This window comes from Aptenodytes forsteri, unplaced genomic scaffold (assembly GCF_000699145.1).
Source record: "Aptenodytes forsteri isolate BGI_AS27 unplaced genomic scaffold, ASM69914v1 Scaffold349, whole genome shotgun sequence".
Taxonomy (NCBI): Eukaryota; Metazoa; Chordata; class Aves; order Sphenisciformes; family Spheniscidae; genus Aptenodytes; species Aptenodytes forsteri.
Window position 1 is genome coordinate 4,371,255 of NW_008794452.1, and position 15,912 is coordinate 4,387,166.

At 50.6% G+C, this 15,912-nt stretch overlaps 1 protein-coding gene across 1 annotated transcript in view; it reads left to right on the forward strand.

Annotated features, from left to right (window-relative positions):
- Positions 1 to 214: 214 nt before the first annotated feature.
- Positions 215 to 15,912, forward strand: part of COL13A1 (collagen type XIII alpha 1 chain) — a 99,107-nt gene continuing 83,409 nt past the window's right edge. Inside the window, exons 1-2 of the mRNA XM_019474922.1 lie at positions 215 to 517; positions 8,093 to 8,162. Of these exons, the coding sequence (XP_019330467.1) occupies positions 215 to 517; positions 8,093 to 8,162 (373 nt within the window). The remainder of the gene's footprint in view (positions 518 to 8,092; positions 8,163 to 15,912) is intronic.

Sequence of the window (15,912 nt, forward strand, 5' to 3'; positions counted from 1 at the left end):
GCACCCCTTTTATGTGTGTGTGGTTTGTTTTTATTTTTTAAAGACACCCCCCCCCCATCCACTTCTGTCATTATTGCTGTTATTTGTCATTTGCTGGCACTGGGATCCCCTTGGACGCTCTTTTTCTGTGCCTTCTGGATTGTGCTTCTTGGAGTAGGAGTGAGGCTTTATTTATTCTATTTATTTATTTATTGTTTCTCAGGACAGGGAGGGAATGTTGGAGGAGAAGAGCTGGAAAGGTGTCGGTGAAGCAGCTTTTGACAGGGGGTGTGTGGCTCCCCCCAGGACCGGCGACGGGGAGCGATGCTGCCGTCTCCCTCTCCTGCTGGGCTCGGGGCTGCCCGGCGTCTCCCTGCTTTCTCTGGTGCTGAGCCTCCTGCTGTACTTTCGGACCTCCGATCTGCAGTCCCGGGTGTCCCACTTGGAAGCAGACAGACCCACACAGCTCCCTGCCTGGCTCTCAGCAGACCAAATGGAGACAGCTATTTTGGGAAGAGTTGACCAACTGCTTGACGAGGTCGGTGTCCTTTCATTTTGCATGTGCAGTTTGCAGTACTATAGATTTTAACCACGTGCATGCTCGCATAGTTGCATTATCCATTTTTTTTCCTCCCTTAAAAATGTATTTCTGCACAAGTGATGCTGCTAGGTTGAATTTCCCGTGCCTTCAGGTCCCTCCCACCTCTCAAACCTGCCTGGCGTTTGCTTCCCTCTGCCCCAGCCCATGCTGTGGCTGAGCCCCGGCACTTTGCATAGGGGGAAACCTCATCCTTGGTCCTGGCAGGGAGGGAAGATCTGCCAGCCCTCTCTATTTGGTGACTGGTGGCATTGCCTGCCAAAAGAGTTAGAGCTAGAGGTTAAACCTGGGAATTCAGTGTAGGTTTGAGCCCCGGGAGAGGGACAGGCAAGGCATGCCACAGCCGGCATGGCTATGGGAGGAGGTAGCTGCAAACACACCAATGTCGTGATAGGCTGGCTTTGCCGCTGTGCCAGCCCCGAACCCTTCCACGGCTCCTGGCTCAGGAAAATGAGACGCACTGGCACTGCCAGGGTAGTTTCTGGTACTGCCAGAGCATCAGTGCAGAGCATATGGCTGTGCTATGCCTGCCTGAGCCCCATCCAAACTCCACCGGAGCCAGCGGGCTCTTCCTCTGAGGATGGGGGAGAGCTGCTGCTGAAGAAGCCTGAGCTTCAGCAGGTCAATAAAGAGGGCCCAAAAGTGCAGATTTTTGTTGCTGACACCTTTTACTTTGCTGTGCTGATGCTGCTGGGGGCTGCCCAGGCTCCTCTGCCCAGGACAGGATGAGTATCCTGCAGGATTCCTCGCGTCGTTGGGGCTTTGAAGCGGTTTTGACATGCGTCAGGGAGCAGATGGTGGCTCCCGTCTCTGAACTCTCCAGGCAGGTCCACACTGACCTGTTCCCACAGCTCTGGAGGAGGCTCAGGGCTAAGATTCAGGGCTGGGGCCGTTTCCACCCACCTCTCCTTTTCTCTGTTTACTCCAGCCTTGGCATGAGACGGGCTGCAGAGATCCCCAGGGCTAGCCCAAAAACTGTTTGTGTCTGAAAAAAAATCTGCTGTGCTGCTATTGCCAAACGAGGCGAGGAATGGAATGATCAGGGTGGTGGCTATTGGGACCTGCCTCGGGGCAGCGCTGCCTGGCAACCGGGGAGACCTGGGGACCCCTCCACGCTTTCTAGGAGCAGTGAAGGTCTGCCATGAGGAGTTTAAACCTACAGCTGACAGGCTTGGCTACCGTTTATGGGTCTTGTGGGAGCACTCCCTGGATCGACTGGGGTTTGCAGCCAAAAGCTGTGGACCTTGAGTTAGAAAACACCGTAGGAGCTGGGGGATGTGGTTTTGAGTGGCCTCTTTGGATGAGGAGTGAGGGGGAGACAGGGTCCATGGGGCAATACCCAACAAAGAAAAGCTTTTTGGGGAGGCAGAATTGTTGCAAGTGGCTGGACCCGTGCCCAGTGGTTGCACCCTTGCGCAGGGACTCCTTCCCTGCCACCGGGCAGGGGATAACGTGCAGTGTTCCCCTTGTTGCTGCTGGCATAAGTCTCCTGGGAAGTCGCAGTTTATCTCTACCAAGTGATTTGAGACGTGCCACAGGACGCCTCCTGGGAGCGGTGCCCGGGGCCGGATGGCCCCCTGTGTTCTGCTGGCTCTGCTGGCTGCGGCACCTTTCTGCCTTTTTATAGCCTGGCTTAGCAAGGAAATGGGGCTCTCATGATGCCCATGTGCCCAGCAGCACGCCTGTTTTCTGAGCAGCCCCTCCTGAGCCCCTGGGGGTGGCCCCAGCCCCCCCCCAGGCGGTACGGGGAGCAGCCATGGGGCAGGAACCACTTCTTGAGGGGCCAGCACTTGCTCCCAGCTACCACTGGGGTTACCAGCTCCCCGCTGGGCTACAGCTTCAAAAATAGCTTGAAGAAAGGTGCTGGAGCCTGTGGAGGAGCAGGGATGCCTGGCCCAGGTCTCCTGTCCCTTTACACATGGGAAGGTCTGCTGCCTACGGGGGGAGGAGGGCTGGGCCCTCTGGGGAGAGACCCTCCCTGACTCTGCTACCCACTTCAGCTAAGCTCCTAAAACAGCTACTTCAGACCTCCGCACCTCAGCCAGAGGCACTGGCATGGGCCAAGCAGCTTGAGGTGCAGGGTGGGTGTCTGCTGGCGGACAGATGGTGGGGTGGCATATGGGGCTTTTGCTTAGGAAAGAAAAACAAATCGCCCTGGTCCTCCTTTTCATTAGGTCTGAAGTGGGGCTAAGTTGGATGGGTCTCCTGGACTGGCTGATGAGGAACAAGAAGGACGGAGAAAAACAGGAAAGATAAAGGGGAGCAGGGAAAGAATGGGAGAAGAAAAACGAGGAAAGCAAGAGACAGTGCCGAGCAGGACTGGGGGGAGAGGAGCTGCGGCTGGGCTTGCCGTGATGGACGTGAAAGTGGGATATTCATTCTTCCCTGCTCAGATCCTTGCTGCCTCTCACTGCCACATCCTCGCAGAGTTTCCTGGTGTTTTGACCTTAATGGGTTTCACAGCTGCCAGCTCAGTGTTATCCATCACAAAATAAAACAGCAAAGCTTTAAAGAAACCCCGGCTTTGGAAAGAGCTGGTCTGAGCCAGGCAGGGAGGTGGGAGGTGAGGGGAGCCATGGGCACAGGAGCACATTTCTAGCTCTGGTGGTTGTGAAGATCAGCTGGAGGGATGTGAAGAAGCAAAGTCCCCATACTGCTCTGTGCTCCAAGCTGGAGCGCGTGGTGCCCTCCAGACTGTGCCACGTTTGTGCCCAGGTGTGCCCCTGAGCTCCCCAGGGGTCTGCGAGCAGCCGTGGGGACACCGTATGAATTGCACTGAAAAGTGCAAAATGCCAAAGTCCTGTTAGGTGCCCTTCTTCTGGACAAGGAAAAATAAAGCAAACTGTCAGGGAGAGGAGCTGGGTTGGTTTGTTTAAACTGTTAATTTTAAGCCAGCTGGTGGAGATGTTTTCCCGGTCTTGGAGCCTAGTTTTGGAACACCCGCGGCTGGCTGTGGCAGTGTTTCCATCTCAGTTCAGGATGAGCAAGGAGAGGGCAGCAGATGCATTCCCAGAAGCAACCCAACCAGTGCTGCTTCACTCGCTGCTGTGTGAACTTCTGCCTGGTGTCAGCGAATACGAGAGGGGAATTTTCTACCAGACACGAATTGACTAAGTTTTCCCACAAAAACATCTGTGCAGAATGGGCCAGAAGCAGGTAGTTCAGGGAGAACTTTAGCTCCACATAGGAATTCCTCTGCATTTATGGGGCATAAGAAATTAATACGAAGAGCACAAATAAACTCACTACTGGCATTTCCAGGAATGGCAAAGCTTTCCAAAGAAGAAAACAAGGTCCTTTCCCTTGCTGGGTAACATTTGGTACTATTTTGCTTGCCAAAAGCTCGGCAGGGTGGAGAGCAGATGAATTCAGTGCTGCTGCTAGGAAAAAAAAACAGAATTTGTGTGCTTGTAGAGATAGAAGAGTGTGTGTGTGTAACACAACAGCAGTTAACCTGTAAAGCCTGGGGCAAGATCAGCTGCCCCTTGCACCGTGATGAGTGTGCTCAGCCTCTCAGGGAGTTGTGTTGAAGGTATTTTTTGTGTCTTTAGTGATGCTGAAAAGGATTCAGGGGCTGTGCCACGGATGGGGAGGGAGCATTGATCCTCACTGCTTTCCCAATAGGCTTATTTCCCTGGAACTCTCTCCTTACTTATGTGAGCAAAGGAGGGACACCTGAAAACTCCCTTTCCCTCCCAGCTTAAAGCTTTTTTTTTTTTCCTCCTTTTGCTTCAGTGTCTTGAACCACACTGCTCAATTCTGCTTCCCAGGGTCAGCAAGATTGCTTTAAGCATCCCCTGCCTTGATCTTTAGTTTAGTGTTTTCCACCCCAAAATCATGAGATCTATTTTTTTCTTCCAATTCCTCTGGTAGCTAAGTCCTGTTTCCTTCCAGGTACCTGCAATCCTTGAACCTAGATGGTGTTATTTCCAAGCTTTTTGCTCCATCTAGGAGGGCTCGCTGCTTGCTTTTGCTCTGTGCCACATGGTCCTGTGATTCCAGGAGCTGGGCCTTTAAGAAAAAACAGCTAAATCAGAGATAAAACAATGAGAGTTAACAAAACCACCAGCCCTTGAAATCCTCCTGATGGTTGTAATAGATTATCTATTTGAGACATGTTTCTTTTAGCTGTTGGAGATAGTGGTGGGAAATGATTTCACCTCCCCGGGTGACTGCAAACAACTACGTCTGCTAAAGAGCTATTAATCTGCCCCCTTTGAAGAAGTGCCCTCTCCTTCACCTAATCTCAAGCGCCTGTCCAAAATAGACAGGCACTTGCAAGGTTTAGGAGGCCACAGCCATGGTCCTTTAATGGCAGAAGAGGTCTTGCTTTCACTGCTCTGTCCACTCAAGCCAGCCCTGTCCTGTCATGCTAGTGGGGAGTTAACAAAACCCACGGGAAAAGCCTGTGCTAACTTTATTGCCCATTTCCAGCATGTGTTTCAGCCCGACCCTCCTGCCCTTGCCCTCTTGCCGACAGGGTTTTCCCCTTTCCTCCGCACTCAGCGATGTGTGATGGCTCCCTAAATACACAGAGGTGCACATTCTCCACGTGGGAGCCGGTCAGCTGTGACCCCAGTGCTGGCAAAGGCTTTTCCGGCCATTTTCATAGGTGTAGGGGGAAGGTGCAGCCGTTATGTCACTGGAAAACATGACAGGCAAGAGAAAGCAGGCTATGCTGACAAGCTGATCCTCTCTGTAAGAAGTGTTTTCAGCATTTCTGCCAGGGCAAGAGGTAGCCAGCTGCTGCTCTGATGTTTCATGCTCTAGGTGTCCCCCATGTGAAAAAGCAAACCCCAGATCCCAGAAAGGAGATCGCAAACACTAGATTCCCAGAGACCACGTTCTTTTATTTTTGCTTACAGAAGTCAACCTTGCCCTAAAATGGAATGGTTTTCTGTTGCTTGGGAATGGAAGTTTTCTCTTGGAAAGGCCAGTTTTAGAGGAAAGCCCTTTCTTTTTGCTCTCCTGAGCAAAGCTGGCTTCTGTTGGACCAGGCGGTATTTTGCACAGTGGTAATGAGGGAAGCAGAAAAGGCTGGGAATTCATTTTGTTTCGCCATCTCAACCCAAAGTTGAACTGAGGTCTCCAGAAGCCAAGGATTTTTTCTGTTGCAGTCAATGTTTGTTTAATAGACTGTGCAGGAAACTGAACTCCAGGCACTCCTAAATTCCTGGCAGGTTTTGCCTCCCACTGAAGGGGAGCAATCCCACGGCACCACTGCCCTTCGCACTCCCCAGGGATGTGTAGAGCTCCTGGGCTCCAGGGAAGCACCGCTATGGCCAGGGATGGGGAAAATGCCCAATGCTAGTGAATGCCCGATGGCTGCATGGTACTGGTGCTCAGGGCTGTGCTCCCAGCCCTGCCCAGCAGCACCCCCACCTCCCTCCCGAGGGGCTCCCATCCTTGAAAAGGCTATTTCAGTTGTCCCAGGTGTTTCCACTACCCCGACTCTGCAGATAAAGTCATGGGGAAATGCTATCGCTCCTGTTCCTCTCCCGGTTGCACTCAAGTCCTGCTGGGTCATCACTTCCCCTGCTAAGTCCAGTTTGCTGCTCCTCAACTTGCGCGCCAGCAGAGCAACCCAGTCAAGGCTTCTTGCAGCAAACCTGAACTCTGCCTTCCCCCCCGGACATTCCCCCTTGGCCCCTGGGGTGCCTCTGCACTTGGTGGGGCAGGGATCTGTTGCATGTTTCGTTGCAGATTTCTGTCTTATAAAGGGCCCCGCTACAGTGTGTCGGACCCTCCCTGGTTAGGTAATCACTTTCTGCTCCTGCCTGTGTGAACTATCACCCCTTCCCTGTGCTAAGCCCAATTCCCAAACATGGGAACCCCACCCAAATGTGGCAGTCTCGTGTTCAGACATTTTGGTTGGCATATGTGTAGATGGAAACGGGAACGCGTATGTCTACATACCAGTGCGAGTATCCAAATAAAGGCTCCGCTGTCCTATTTGTGCCCATGTTTGACCATTAGCACGAAGTGTTCGAAGCCAGGCAGTGCTGTGGAGCAGAGCCATGCCATCTGGGGGTGGCAGCTAGATGGGAACGTGCCCAAACGCAAAGATTCATATATCTGTGCTTTTAAACTGAGAAGGTAAACACAGATAAAATGGTGTATGGGAACTGGCAATTCTCCTTGCGTGAAACCCTCTCCTTGCTCTGATATCAAATCAACTCACTATCACAACATTTCAGTCTACCATGCAAAAAAAAAAAGCTCTGAAAATATTCAATTTCTAGTCAGTCACAACAACCCTTACTGATTTTGTCTTGCAATAAGGAAGCCAGTCCTTTCAAAGTGAAAAATGGAAGTGTTCCAGCCAGTTCTGCATTCCCTCATCCCAGGCAGAAATATGTTGCTTTATTTTTTTTTCCTCTCTAAAAGAAATTTTCCCCAAACTGATGCCTTCTTGCATGAAGGTGTTCACTTACTTGTGAAAACCAAGTCATTTCTATATGATCCTGGGCATGGGCTTCTGTTGAGCCCAAGATAATGCCATTTCTTTTGAAATGTTGGCCCTGGTTGCGAAGTAGGTCGGACGATAAGAAGATGCAACCGGGATGAACAGTTGGGCTTGAGGGTTAGAAGGGAAGAGGGAGTGACTCCTCAGCACAGGCATCCTGGCAGCTCAGTCTTCTCAAGTCATCTCAAATCATTAACCAAGTGCGGTTCACAGGCATTAATGAATAACTTATTTGGATTGATTTGCATTTTCTTCACTAAATCACAGTTATTTTAATAAAGTCTATGAAGTGTGGCATGGATGCTGTCCCTAAAGTGCATTTTGCTGAGGACATGGGTCAATTTTAATGACACTTCCAGTGAGGGAAGATGTGGTGGCCTCAGGTGGACTCTGTCGCCCCTTTAAGAGATACACAGATGGGGCCAGAGAGCAGGAGACTGACGTGCCGGCACCATTAGAAATCCAAACTCATTGGAAATGAACATTTTGACATGATTCCATCTTGTGGAAGCTCTTGATAGGTTTTGTCTTGTTCTGTACTTGGGGAAAAATTAAGCTTCACAGCCTCTGAAGGTTTCAGGAAATGCCGTTGCTGTTTTCAGGCCACCTTTCAGCCGCAATTTTTCAGTGGGACCCTTCTGTCTGTCCAGGTGTCTCCGTGAGCATAAGGAGTCTGCTGCAGGGGGGAAGAGTACCTGCTTCAGATCTCCATTTTTCATCTGCTGAGTGGATCTTCTGAGAAACACGCCTTTCTCATGAGGACACAGTCACCTCTTTATTCGCCACTGCTAGCTCTTGATTTTGTAATGCCTGTCAGGAGGACCACATTTGGAGGCCATTACGAAACTCCCTCAGCCTGCTTCCAATCAAACCCCACATTTCTAGTTAAAAGACTATGAACTTTAATGCCTTTCTTCATTCCCAAACTCTTCTGCTCTCTCTCCCATCTCTACTTGGGCAGCATCCCCCAGTCCCACTTTTCCAAGAATTTGAGGCTTTGGTTTCAACAGTACTAATGAATCCTTTTGCTCTTTTTCCTCCCTTGACAGAAATTAAAGTTCCACTTGCCGAGACATCGAGAAGTTCGAGACACACACCAGCGATGCAACTGCCCGGCAGGTAGGGATCTGGGACAGCTAGCACTTTGGAAGGGCCTTTTTCGTCTACATCTTGTTGAAAGCTTTTTTAGTGCCGTGTGGTATATGAATGCAAAGTTATGCATACTTGCGTAACAGTGTACTTGAGGTATAGGAAATCAATATGGAGATGTGTGTTACACACATATGTACCCACATCCAGTTGGGTACATATGTAAATACAAATTCCGCATATGACGACAGGAAAAGTGATAGACATCCAGGTAGACATCTAGATAGTCAGTAAAGAGAGAAAGATACATCTAAAGCGCAAATGTTCCCATTAATTTTAGACATCAATTTTGAAGTGGGCAGAATGGCTCTTGGGAGGTGCATCTTTCTTGGCTGATTTGAGAAGGTTTGAGACACGTAGGCTAAACCCAACACCAAAGCTGGACAGCTAAATTTTAGTGAGCCAAAATGCCTCTGGGGTGAGAAGATTTGAATTCCTTGGTGTTGTACAACTATCTGAGGCATCTTGCAGAATAACAGCCTTCTGTTAGAAGCAGCCATTTATCAGGGGGCTGAATGAAGTGGTCACTCAAGGTCCCGCTCATATAACATACAGAAATATTATGGGATTGCTTAATTGCATTATGTTTTTAATCATGCGAATATCAAAAGGCTCTTTGAGACACATCTTCTGAAGTGGTTTCAATACAATAAGTGACAAATTGCTATGGAAAAAACATTTGTGAATGGCATTTCATTCCATTGCTATGAATCATGCAGCCTTCCTCATTGTCTTTTGATGCATTTGACTGTGTAGAAAAAATAGAGAAGTGCCAGCTACCACTCACTTCCAAAGTCGATGAAGTTTTGGGAGAGTTTGGATGTGTATGTCCAAACTGAGTAGCTGAAGCTCATCTTGAAAAGAAAGAGGCAGGGAAAGTTGTGTCTGAGCATCTAAAAGCGGCATTTTCATTTTCTGTGGTTTCTCCCTTGGTTCTCTTTGGTGCCCAATGTGAGGTCTTTCACAGTGTCTGGTAATACACATATCAAAGTGTATTTAAGTATGGCCAACAGTGGGATAGTGGTGGATGACATGATGAAGGGGGTCTGTCTTTGCTGTAGGTAACATTGTCTTGTAATCAGTGTATTTAGACCTGTGTACAGACATAGGAGGTACAGTTTCTTGTCAGACTACAATGGATTTGTAAGGTAGCAGCTTGTAAAAGCAAGAGGTAAAGCTATACAGGTTTGTGATGGAAAAGAACTAAAATCCAGGATCCAGACTTGTATAACATTGGAAAATGCCTGATTTGACTAGTCCAGATCAGGACTGTTAGACTTTCTTTTAAGTCCCAGAAAGAAACAACAGGAACTATTTTGGTTTAAATTTAAAAGAAAATGTCTTCTAAGTATCTCTTCTCCAATGATCAGATCAAAACTGAGTTCAACTGTTTTTAAATTTCAACCTTTTCCCTTCAATGGGAACACAAATCATAGCACTACTCCATTTTCAAGTTCCTGCCTAGACTTGACATATAAATGCCATAAAACCACAGGAATGAATATCCTCCTGGTGTTTTTGAGCCAGCTTGGAGAAGGAAACTTAGAACTTGAATGCAGAGCAGAGAAAAAAAGGATTCACTGATTTTTGAGGCCATCTGAATGTGACCCCCTACACCATGTGTGTGATAGATGAATCGCCCAAATATTTTAGCATCAAGTTCATAATACTTGGTTACAGATACCCACATCCCTTGTGAAGCCACGGCAGCTGTCAGTGCTGGATTTCTCATAATGCTTAGGTGCCCGCTCATTCCGTTAAGCTCATAGTATTTCTGAAGGACAGCTTTGATTCAGGAGAACAATAATAATAAATGTCTCATAAAGGTGCAGGCTTCCTTTTTACCTGTCAAACTTGCTTGTCTTCATCAAATATCCTACGGACACAGAAACTATTTGTAAAAATTTCCCCCACCCTGCCAGCTAATCCGTCGAGGGAAATGAAGCTGATGTTGTGGCAGGTGAATTCTTGATTGGCTTTGGGCAGTGCAGAAATGAAGGCACCTTCAGCCAGCCATTGTATCATCTCAGACCCTTTGCTCTGGGGTGTTTCCCTTTGGTCTCCAGGCTGATGCAATGCAGGCCACCTGAAAGCACTGTCGTGCTGTTTCGACATGGTCTCTCTTCCAGGCCGAGACCTTGGGAATCTTTTTCCCCAATGCATTTTTTCCCTTGTGTTTAAAATGCCCTAAGGACCAGACAACGTGACCCTTGCGGGAGACCAAGGTATTGAGAAGCACTGAGAAGCACCAAGATGTTGCAAGACTTGGCACATGCCCATTGCTTTCCACTGGCCCACTCCACCGCCTATAAACACATCATGTTCCTCACCAAAAATAAATGTTTATCAGAAGTGACATTTGAGTTCATCCCTAACTGTGAGCCAGGTCCCTGCATGGCAAAGAAGGGGAAAAGGAAGACAAGTTCATTTGCTGACCTGTTCAGTACGGATGTGGAGGTCCCAGGCAGGGTCACCCATTGCCATAGAAGAGCTTCAGGATGCAGAGGGTTGTGAACGTAAATGGTTTGGAAAAGCTGGGAATAGGGGAGCAAGAAGACTGTGAAGTGTGTGACTGTGCTGCGGCTATCTGAGCGCGTGTGATAAGGGCCGTAGAAATGACATGGTCAGGAAAACAGCGCAGCTGTATTTATGGCAAACGATAAGGAAATATAAGTTTCCTTCGGTTGGGAAGCTGCTACTTCAGATCACTTGGGCTGGGGCTGGGTGTGACTACCTGTGAGCGAGATGTTGCTCCTTGGCATTGTGTTTTTTGAGCTCAGAGGTTGCAATGGCCTTCTCCAGCAGTGTCTCAGTGGGGAGGACACAACCCCCAGGGTTAGCACAACCTTCCTGGGTAATTAATGACTCAGTTCCCTTCGTCTGATAGATAACCTGTGTGATTCCTCCTGTCCCCACTGCCAGACTGATCTGGGACAACGTCCTACAGGTTGGGAAGGGGCCCTGAAGCCTCAATGGCAGCAACGACTGTACCCAGCTATTCACCACTCCCAGACCCTGTGCCATGCCAGGGCCAAGTGTGGACAGGGAGCTCAGCACAGGTTTTGATCCGAGGTCGTTGCGTGCTAGGATGAGATTTGGGGAGTTTTTCTGGGGCTGAGCAGATGCTGGTGGGACCATGGGTCTGATTTCTAGGAGCGAGCCTCCCCTCGTGACTTTTGCTTAGATGAGGGAAATGTTTCTTTTCCATATGGGATCTGGATGTGGTGGAGAGCTACCCGAGGCTGGAGGTTCCTCTCACGCCCAACTGACCTCCCTTGATTTCTGCCACGTAATAACAAAATGCTGCGAGGGAAAAACATTGTGTTTCAGGTTGACAGGGTGAAAACCTAGGCTTTCCTGTCTAATCCAGACCCAGTTGCAGATCCAGACCCTGTCTGCCTGAACAGTCTCAAACAGCCAGGGATTACCACCAAAACCCCCTCCCACAGCCTTCCTGGCGGAGGTGGGCGCTTGTGTATTTTATATACTGTGACTCTCTTTATTAGACCTTTCCCATCTTCCTCTCTTCAGCTCCTATTTTCACAGTCCCCACATGGCTGTTTTTCACTCTGCTGGCTCTCTGCTCCAGTCTTCAACATCCCCGAAAAAAAAAGAAGAAAAAAGGCTGGCTCCTTTCCCTCTGCCCCCGCAATGCTTGTTTTGGTCCGGTTTCTCCTTGGGCAGGTTGGGAGCCTGCAGTGCTGGAGGCAGTCAGCCATGCAAGCAGGGAAGTGGCTCGGAGGGATGCCGAATAGCTTTTCCATCCCTCCCCGTGGCAGCACTCAGGGACAGAGGAGGGAGCTGGGCTGCAGGAGGACGCAGCTCTGGCCCCGTGGGCTCCTGGGGACTGGGACTGGCGGGGGGGGGGGGGGTGCACACAAACCAGTGTGCCCTTCTGCTGTACAGGGGCTTGGAGGCTCGTGTGGGGCAGCTGCAAGGATTTTGGCATTGGGCAGGAACTGGGGTCCTCTCGGGAATGTCTTTGACCTTCTGCTGTTACAGGGGCTTGGAGGCTCGTGTGGGGCAGCTGCAAGGATTTTGGCATTGGCCAGGAACTGGGGTCCTCTCGGGAATGTCTTTGAGGCTTTGCAAGGGAATGTCTCCTGGGGCATTTCTTCTCATACAAAACCTCACCCACGTCCCCTATCTGCCCCAGCCCGGGGCACAGGGAATGCCATTTGGCCACTCTTCAGCTCCGATTGACCTTACAGAAACACCAGCAGGAGCTGCCGCAACTCAAAAATGTTGCTGCTGTTTCCCTTCTTGCAGGGTGGCCTGCCAGAGCAAAGGTGCAGCAGTGGCCCCAGTTGTACCCCAGGGCTGTGGGCCACATGGTGTGCACACTCGGTCCAGGCATCCTGCTCGCCCCCTTGGGTACACCCCTCCCGTGCCGGTTGGACCCCTTGGCACAGCGGCAGCTGCTGGAGGAGGCCAGCAAGAAACGGTGTGGGGCTGCAGCGGGGCTTTGGCTCCCACCCAGGATGTGTCACCCAGAGCCGGCAGGAGCAGCTGGCGGGACGCGGCAGGATTTCCCACGTCCCGACCCATGCCTGGCCCCACAGGCAGCCGGCAGAGGGAGGAAACATCGGGAAGGGCAGGACCCGGGCTGGCGGACGAGGGGGTGGCGGGGATGGCTGCACCAGGGGCAGACCCCTGGGCAGCACGGGCTGAGCCATGGCCCCGCAGCACCCGGGCAGGATATTGCATCCAAGTGCATGCATCCGTTTCTCCCTTGGGATTCTTATCTCCTCCCCAAATGCCTCTGGGGAGGTGAGCCAAAAAGGGGGTCAGTGCCTGAGTCCTGCCTGCTCCCCTCTCCCCACACCCTGGACGGGCTGCTCCGCCTCTTGCCAGGTTGTTTTCATGGCTTTTATGTTTTCTTGCTGTCATTTTTAATGCGATCCTTTTTCAGCTTGCTGGGGCTGCTTGGACAGATCTGAGGGCTCCTGTGAAATTAAAAGCCTGAACACACTGCTGAGCCCCAAGAGGTGGAGAAGGTGTTTGGGATCCCTGGCGGGGGGTGAGGGTGTGGAAAGGTCACCCCAGCTATTTAAATGCTGGCAGCCACAAGCCATGTCAGTGGCCCTGGCTCAGAGCCACGAGAAACGTGAGGTGGGAGTACTCAATGAAACACCCGTCCCCATGGCCTGTCAGGAGGTGCATTGAACTAGTTGAAATGCTACTGTTTTGTGTTTGACCCCTTTTCAGGATGATAAGTCAGCATGGTTTTCTATGCTGACTATGCAAAAGGTGTTTTCTGCTTTAGAAGTGTCTAAACGCAGCTTTTTGACAACCTCTAACCAAAAAATCAGAGAAAAGGACATTTGTCTCAAGCAGCCATTCCTTGCCAAAAGGTTTGAGCTTTCTGAATTGCCTTTTTCCCTTGAATGCACTGGCAAAGCCCTCGCGGCCGGGCTGGCTGGTGAGCCGAGCTCCAGAGGGAACAGCGCCTGGGCTGCTGCGGATGGGCATCCGGCACCACCACAGCCAGAGCAGCACGTTGCCGTGTCAGAAAATGCGATTTGCTGGCACGGCATCCCCACGGCACGGCACATCTGGAAGAAAAATTGCAGCATAATCATTGCTTAAATACTTTTCCCTGAGATTTAAATATGTTCCCCCATCCACATTTTTTGGGCCCTCCAGAGTGTACACACACTTCAGCCTTGAAGGTTGCTCATGCGCCCTGGCCTGCTGGCTGTATTTTGGGTTGGGGTTTGTTTGGTTTAGACATACTGTTGTTTCATTTGTTTTGAAGATGCAAACCACACAATGAATTCCACGGATTCTGTGAGCAGTTATGAATAGATGGGGATGAGCAATTCAGGAAAAAAACAAACAAACAGTTTGTTTGGTCGCTTAACTCTCTTTCTCCGAACACGTAGGCAGCTGTGCTCTTACACAAGTGCCCAGAGCGGCTCGAGGAGTCACCCCCACCTTGGCTTTTGTCACCTGGAGGTTGCGACATCCGTGGCTGAGGGATGGTAAGAGGGAGCAAGGATGCTCCTTATCCCTCTAAGCATCAACTCATCCGGCTTAGTCTGCATTTGGGATTTAAACTGACTTTCTTAAGAAGTATTTAATTGATTTTAATGAACCTGCTGTTGTTGCCAGAGTGCAGACTAGGAGGGATCATGTAAATCATTAATACAGCTGCGAGTGCTGCCCGGGCTGCAAAATGGATGGAGGGGCTAGCACATCCTTATGGTGCTACCATGCCGATAGAGTTAGGAAGGCAAAAACCACTGCCTTTCCCTCTTTATCCAAAATATGGTTAGAAACAGTCAATACATTAAAAAGGGAAGGTGCTGAGGCACGATGATGGGCACAAGTGCTCTCCAAGAGGGTGGCCTATTTATTTGCACCCCTCTGCTTGTTTGTATCATTTCCGCTTGCCATGTTCAGGCCTGTCTCCTGGACGCCCCAGGGCTCCTCTCTTTGTCCTTTTATGTGCTTTCTTATTTTAAACTTTTTATTTCAAGCTTTTTTATTTTAAACTGACTGAAAGATGGAAGGAAATTCCCCAAACACACAGAATTGCTGTGGGTTTTTTTCTCTGGAGGCTGAGCTCTCCCCAAAGGTGCAAACAGGTGAACATTTGTGTCCAGGTGTGCATGAGTCCTGGTGGCACAAGCATTAATAATGGTGCTTGTATATTACATCCCAAATGTTATATCCCAGCCCTGGATAAGCCTTGGCTGTTCGGTACGGCCATCCTCATCCAAAACCAGGGATAAACTAACCTCTTCCCCAGACAAGAGCATGTGCAGAGAAGGATGCTGAGGATTAAATGCATGGGAAAGACAGAGAGTTTAGAGGGAGGAATGGATGGACAGCACTGCACAGGAGCAGATATGCACCATGGCGGGCTCCAGCCCAGAGCACAGATTGACGCAGGAGAAAAGTATTGTGGCTGTGCTGATTTATATCAGGTAATGGTCCCACTGTGACCTTTACCATCCCTGCCAGGCCGCACCCGAATAACAGGTCCAGTGGCAAATGGCACCCTGCATGCAGACCAGGGCCTGACAGGTTGCCTACGGGGTGCCTGGGATGCATGTTGAGGGCTGCAGCAGGGAGCTTCTGCATATTTGATGGGTTTGTGTACAGATGTTTGGTAGAAGTGTTTACACCATTGCGTGCCTGTGCTTACAATGTATATGGTACATATGGGCATAAATCAGCGCCTTGACAAAGCAAGGCAAAAACATCCCAGCTGGCTGGGGAAACCCGAAGAGCACATTGCGCTGCTACTGTACGGCGACGGCTTTGATTCAGTGTGAGTGCGCTACCGGGGTGGAGGATTTTTCCCAGGCCTGGGCTGTGTGCACATGGCCGGGCTGGTTTGCGTCAGCTGCTGACGCACGTCCGGGCCCCGCGACGTGGGTCTCGCGTGTGCTGCCCATCCTGGCAGCTTTGCGGCGGCCGGAGGAATGAGGGCGAGTCGCACCGGCCGCCAGGCTTGACGGCGGGGCACGGCGCCCGGCGGCATCCAAGCGCCTTGCGCAAAGCGTGGGCGCCCGCCAGCCGGCGAAGAGCACCGAAAATACCCGGGACAGGCCAAGGGAGATGTTGCAGGTGCCAAGTGGCTCACTCCAAAGCTGTTTGCAAGGGGACTTTGCTCCAGTGCTAATGTTAGCTGCCGCTGTGTGCTCGAGGGCAACAGGGAGGTAAAAAGCAGGCTGCTGGCCCGGCCAGTGGCAGGGGGGGGGGCGGTGTG